General features: G+C 64.7%; 1 protein-coding gene across 1 annotated transcript in view; it reads right to left on the minus strand.

Annotated features, from left to right (window-relative positions):
* Positions 1-331: 331 nt before the first annotated feature.
* The window catches only part of MAST1 (microtubule associated serine/threonine kinase 1), a gene marked incomplete at its 5' end in the record, with an annotated part of 10,626 nt that continues 4,306 nt past the window's right edge, over positions 332-6,651 (minus strand). Inside the window, 13 exon segments of the mRNA XM_021382943.1 lie at positions 332-2,139; positions 2,378-2,547; positions 2,624-2,760; positions 3,173-3,295; positions 3,662-3,891; positions 4,162-4,323; positions 4,400-4,557; positions 4,727-4,857; positions 5,123-5,232; positions 5,492-5,614; positions 5,750-5,851; positions 6,241-6,406; positions 6,508-6,640. Coding sequence (XP_021238618.1) covers positions 1,556-2,139; positions 2,378-2,547; positions 2,624-2,760; positions 3,173-3,295; positions 3,662-3,891; positions 4,162-4,323; positions 4,400-4,557; positions 4,727-4,857; positions 5,123-5,232; positions 5,492-5,614; positions 5,750-5,851; positions 6,241-6,406; positions 6,508-6,640 — 2,329 coding nt within the window.

Below are 6,651 nucleotides of genomic sequence, written 5' to 3' on the forward strand. Positions count from 1 at the left end.
GTGGAGCGGGGAGGGAACCGTCACTACATCAGCTGTGCAGCTGCACCTGTGACCCTGTGTGAAATAGGAATGATGCTTTGGGGATGTGGTATTGCACAGGACCTCAGGGGCGTGCACCCTTGGGTGACGGGACACCGCAGGGTGGCTGATATCAGAAAGATTAAAAGTAAAGAAGGGACACAGTGGTCAGTGGGCGGGGGGCTGCATCGCTGCGCCCCACACACCTCGTGTAAAGCGAAAACAGATGTACATGAAGGTGGCAGATTCCAAACCACGACTGGGCAAGGTTTAAGGGGCAGTACAGGGTGGGAACTGGAAGAACTCACATGTATGGATATGAGTTGTGCCATCTTATTTACTGCTATCGATGCAGACTGCAGCAAAACCTTTGGCACTGCCTCCTCCCCCTGCTCCCAGGTAACAGCTGCAGGATCTCCTCAAGTTGTGCCGAGGGAGGTTCAGGTGAGACATGAGGAAACACTTCTTAGGAAGAGTGGTGAGATATCGACACGGGGAACCCCGGGAGTGGGAGTCACCGCCCCCGGAGGTGTTTGAGAAACACAGAGATGTGGCAAGCAGGGACGTGGGCAGTGGGCACGGTGGGGATGGGTTGAGGTCGGACTTGGGGATCTTAGGGGTCTTTTCCAACCTTAAAGATTCTATGAATTCTACGATCTGAGGATTTGGGGGAATTTGGAGGGGGGCTGGGGGGAATTTGGGGGTATTTAATGTAATTGGGGAACGTGGGAGGTTTGAGGGATTTGGGGGAATTTGTTGATTTGGGAGACATTTAAGGGGAGAGGTCCCGTGGCAGTGAATGCAGCAACCACCCTCCCACACACACCCACACCCAGCCAGGCCCCATCCTCCAGATTGCCCCATAAACAGCACAGTGGGGCCGGGTGGGTCTGTACACGCTTTATTGATCCCCACACCCCCTGAGCCCCATATGCCAGAGGGCCGCAGTGTCCCAGGGTCGTTTGCATAGCAAGAATGGGGGGGGGAGGGGTGGGTCAGTGATGTCATCCAATGGGGCAGTGGCACTGGGTTTGTGCTGTGATGTCACTGTGCACTGGGACAGATCAGCCCTGCTCAGTGACATCACAGCGGTGACATCACCACATGGCACAAAGCATTCCCTCATCGTGCCATCACTATGGCTGCAACATCACCACTCTGTTGGTTACATCACAGCTACACCACCATTCCCACAGCATCAGTGACACTGCACTGTGACAGCAACACTTCTGTCCTCCCCGTGTCATTGTAGCTGTGACATCACCACTCCCCCTGTGCCAGCAGTGACATCACTCAATGCTGTGACATCATCAATCCCCCTCCACAGCAGTGACATTACTCCACTGTGGAGACATCACTGATGTGACATCAGCAAGGGGAAAATGGAGCTGGGGGTGGGGGAAGTGACACTCTGGGGAAGCATAGGGGCTGAGGGGGGGGTGTCACAGTATTAACCCTTTGTGTACATGGGGTGCAGAAGTGCCTACGACGCTTGGGGGGGCCCTATTATGTACACTGGCTGAGAGAGGAGGTGGGCTCAGCGCTTAGTAGGGGCCCTCTCCCCATCTCCAGGGGTGGACGTGGCAGCAGGGGGAGCCGATCCTGACCCCACCACCACAATGGGCACTGGGGGCACAGCACGGTGCTCCTGCACAGGGCTGAGTGCTTTGGGGACAGCCTCGGCCCCTGCACTCCCCAGCAGCAGCGGTGGCTCCTGGCGGCCCAGGCGGCGGGCAGGGGCTGGAGGGGTGTCACCGGGGCTCTCCCCATCCCACTCGGCCAAGCTGTGCAGCGAAGGCTCGGGAGGGAAGTCCTTGCGGGGCTCGAGGCCCAGCTTGCGGGCAGCAGCCTTGTCCGGGCCGGGGCGGCGGGCGAGGCGCGGGGAGTCTGCGGGCTTTGCGTGCAGCTTGGCGGGGAAAGCGGGCGGTGAGGCGGCAGGCGGCGAGGGGGTGTGGGCCAGCGGCGAGAGCGGGATGCTGCCCGCCGACTTGCAGCGCGCTGCCCGGTACTGCCGCTGCAGCTTCGGGGAGAGGCCCTGCAGCGAGCTGGGACGGAGATGCGGTCCCGGAGCCGGCGACGGGGGAGCGCTGGAGCCCGGGGAGCTGCTGGGCGGGGACGGCCCTGCCCAAGCCAAGCGTCAGTGCGCGGCCCTCGTACGAGGCCGCAGCCCCACGGCCTTCATCAGACGCCATGCCCTCCCTCTGGGCCTCAGATCCAACACTTCCGGCTCCTTCCCAGACCCACTTCCGCTCCCGTGGCCCCGCCCCCTTGGCAATGGTTCCCCCACCCACTTCCGGCTCCGTCCCAGCCCCGCTGCCTCCCGCTGCCTCCCGCCGCCACAGCCCCTCCCGCCCGGTACCTGACTCGGCGGCGCGAGGCGGGTGGGCGGGATCCCGCGCGCGCGCGTGTGTGGGGGAGGCGGGGAGGCTGTCGGAGGAGGAGAGCGAGCGGCTGAGAGACGTCAGCGAGCGGCTCGTGTGCAGCAGGGACGCCTGCCGCGCCAGGTGCCGGAAGAGCGCACTGCGCCGCCTGCCGGAGGGGAGGACTCACTACAGGACCTGCGCTATCCCGGACCCCTCCGGGCCCCCCCCGGGCCGGTGCTCACCTCTCGTGGCCGGCCCCGGCGCCGCTCCGGCGGTTCCTGCGCGCCATCTTGGCCCGGGCGCTGCGGCGCCGCGCGGGACCCAGGCGGATGGAGGTGTTCTCCAGGGGAGTGGTGCTCACCAGCACCTTGGTGCCGCTCTGCGGGGTGATGGGGGGTGTGACGTCTGACCCCGCCACGACCCCACGCAACATCACCGCGACCCATGAACCAGGCGTGACCTCTGACCCCGCCCTGACCTCTTATGTTTGGGGGCTTTTGGCCTCCATGGCCCCACATCTCATAACCTTCGTGATCCCCAATGACCCCGCAGCCCACAACCCCTGAGATCCCATAACTGTGACCCCCGTGACCCCACGATGAATGACTCCATGACCCCCCAACGCATAACGTCACACCCCATGGCCCCACATGACCCCACATCCCATGACCCTCTCTCACATAACCCCACCCACATGACCCCCATGACTCCCCCTAACAGCTGTGACCTCTCATGACCCCCCACCTCCCAGCCTCCACCTCCCGCTCCCCCCACCCCGTGTGCCCGCTGACCTTCAGGATGAGCTCCACCACCTCGGTGTGCACCAGCCCGTGCACGGGTTCCCCGTTGACGTGAGTGATGAGGTCCCCGGCACACAGCCCCGCTTCCTGCGCTGGGCCCCCCTCCTCCACGTGCTGCACCCCACAGCACCATTACCCGGTTGCCACCCCCGGGGGGACCCAAGTGAGCACAGGAGACCCAAGGCACACAGACCTTAGTGCCCATGTGTCCCCATGTCCCCTCCATGTCCCCATGCACCCTCTACATCCCCATATCCCCCATGTCCCCTCCTTGTCCACATATCCTCCTCCATGTCCTCTCCCCACACCCACGCCCTCCCCATGTCCCCTCCAAGGGGAGGGGAGTGTATTTCCACCCACGTCCCCACATCCCCCCATGTCCCCTCCATTTCCCCATGTCCCCATATCCTCCCACGTCCACATACCCCCTCCGTGTCCCCATAGACCCCCATGTTCCCCCAGAGCCCAGTTCCCGCTGACCCAGACAACGTGGTGCACGCTGTAGACATCGCTGTCCCCCAGGTAGACGCGGATGGCGCGCAGAGTGAAGCCAAACTTCTTGCCAGGCCGTGGGATGGCGATGGGCGAGCGGGGGGCAGCCACGGCGGGGGCCAGCTCACGCCCAGGGGACGAGTCCCGCGAGGACGGGTCCGAGGACAGCGAGCGCGGGGACATGGGGCTGCCAAGGGGCGAGGAGCCGGCCGCCTCCCCTGTGCCCGTGACGGCACCGTGACCGCCAAGAGGGACACTGGAACCCCCACCCCGGGGACACCGCCAGCCCCCACCACCCTTGGGACCCAGTCACCCCAGAGGACACTGCCAGCCGTGGGGACCTAGGGGACCATATCACCCTTGGGGACACTGCCAGCCCCTGCCACCCTTGGTGACCCTTGGGGCACTGTCACCCCCTGCCAGGGGACCCTCACCCTCGGTGGCCCTGGGGACATTGCCACCCTTGGTGACCCGGGGGGAGCACGCACCGCTGGGGATGATGACGGACAGCGCAGTGGCCGATGCTGATTTGGTGACTTTCCCAGGGCCACGGGGGCTGCGCTTGTCACTCCCCCCCTCAGGGGCCACCCCCGGGTGTCGTGGCCGCCGCAGTCCCAGCTCAGTGCGAGGCGGGGGCTGCACTCGGTCACCTAGGGAGAGGACATGGTAGTGACATGGCGGAGGGAGGTGACACACAGGGATCCCCCAGCACTCCCCAGCACCCACCTGGCTCCTCGGGGGTGCTCTCAGTGGTGCCGTCGCGGGGGGGGACCCCATTGCGGGGGGGGCCTGGTTCCAGTAGGGCCGAGAAGCGGCGTCGGGCACCCGGTGGGGGGCTGCTGTCCCCTTCGGCTGGGGGGGGCTCAGGCGCCGGTGGGCGCTTCCTGCAGAAAGTGAAGTGATATGGGGGGGGGGGGCGACACCTGCAGACCCCCCTGGGGACACCCTATGCCCCCACTCAGGGACCCACATTTCCCCAACTTCCAGGAACAGAGGTGTCCCCCAAGGACCCAGGTGTACCCCCCCCAGGGACCAGTGTCCCCCCATGCTCACAGCTCAGGGGATGCTGTGCGCCAGCCCCGCTCCCGGGGGGCAATGCCTTCTCGCCGCCCCTCATCCCGCGGCCGTCCCTTGGGCGCCTTCGGCTCCGGCTGCTGCGAGAGCTGCTCCAGGCTGCTGTACACCTGCGTGGGGAACGGGGGCAGCAGGGCTGTGCTGGAATCGCACTGGGTTTGCACGAGGATCGTGCTACAATCTTGATGCAATTGCACCAGGATCCAACCTGGGATTCACACGAGGGTTTGCATGAAGGTTGCACAAGTGAGAGTGCACTCACGTGGCACGCTTCCTTTATCAAGGATGAAGCTGTGCACAATGGATCTGCACTGCATGTCCCCATGTGCCCTCCCCCATGTCCCCGTGCCCCCTCATTCCCCCCTGTGCCCCCACCTTGCTGAAGCGTGGGGAGCAGGATGAGAACTGCCGGATCTCCACGGGTTCATCCTCCGTTGTGTCCTCATCCTCATAGGAGGTGATGTGGGGGTAGCGGTCTGAACGTGCTGTGGGGGGGGGGGGAGGGGCGTGGGGGAGCAAGGGTGAGAGGGGGGGATGTGGGGAGGGACATAAAATGTCCCCAAGGGGGGCCCAGCAGATCCCATTGGAAATGGGCCTTGGGGAAGGGACACCCATTGTGGGGAACCATAGGGGCGTTCTAGGGGTTCCCAGGGGAGGCAGAATGGGGAGGGTATATGGGGGGTCCTGGGAGGTTCCCTGGGTGCCATGAGTGCCCCGGGAGGGGCCCTGGGGGGGGTCGCTCACTGTCAAAGTAGCTTGTGTCCTCCTCAGACTCCAGATGGGGCACGAACTCGGCCTTCTGCCGTAGAAGCCCAGTCCAGTCCAGCGCCGCAAAGAAGCCGTGAGCCTTCACCTCCTGCGCTCCACCTATGTAGGGACAATGGGGACACGAGGGGACATGGGGACACAGGTGGCCATGGAGTGATGCAGGGTGACACAGAGGTGACACGGGGTGAAACGGGGGTGACGCGGGGACACGGGGGCACAGGGGTTGGGTCTCACCCGCCCCCAGGCGCCGCAGGGGGTCTGTTTGCAGCAGGCAGGAGATGAGATGCTGAGCATCGGGGGGCAGAGCCTCGTCCCCCTCTGGCCACAGGATCTCGTCTGGAGGACAAGTGAGGACACGGGGACATGTGAACACGGGAGCACAGCTGGTGGCCATGCTCCCAGCCCAGCCCTGTGTCCCCATACGCAAGATGAGCAGCCCTGTGTCCCCATGTCTGTCCCTGAGCCGGAGGTGCCCTGTCCCTATCCCCATCCTTGTCCCCGTCCCTGTCCTTGTGTCCCCATGTCCTGGAGGTGACCGGCTCCATCCCTATGTCCCCATATTGGAGGTGATGTGCGCTGTGTGCTTGTATCCCCATCCCCACAATGACATGTCCTGTCCTCCATGCCCCCAGTGTCCCTATCCCCATGTCCCCAATGTCCTCATCCCCATGATGATGTGCCCTGTCCCCCACATGCCCCCACCCCACGTCCCCGTGTCCCCGTACCCGAGATGACCTGCCCGAAGAGCTCCTCGGGGGTGTCCCCGAAGAAGGGGACGCAGCCCACCAGGAACTCGTAGAGGACGATGCCCATGGCCCACCAGTCCACGGGTTTCCCGTAGCCCTGACGCAGGATCACCTCCGGCGCGATGTACTCGGGGGTGCCGCACACCTGGGGGCGGGGCCAGCGCTAGCCACGCCCCCCACACACACCCAGGGGCCACGCCCAATGAGTGCGCTCCTGGCCACGCCCCCTCCACAGGCCACGCCCACCTGCTTGTCGCGGAACTCGCGTGCATCCTTCTCCATGTGCCCCTCGTACAGGTTGGTGGTGAGGCTCATCAGCCCCATCTTGGACAGCCCGAAGTCCGTCAGCTTCACGTGGCCCAGCGACGTGATGAGGAGGCTGTGGGGGAT

Source organism: Numida meleagris, unplaced genomic scaffold (assembly GCF_002078875.1).
Source record: "Numida meleagris isolate 19003 breed g44 Domestic line unplaced genomic scaffold, NumMel1.0 unplaced_Scaffold322, whole genome shotgun sequence".
In the NCBI taxonomy this organism is placed as follows: domain Eukaryota; kingdom Metazoa; phylum Chordata; class Aves; order Galliformes; family Numididae; genus Numida; species Numida meleagris.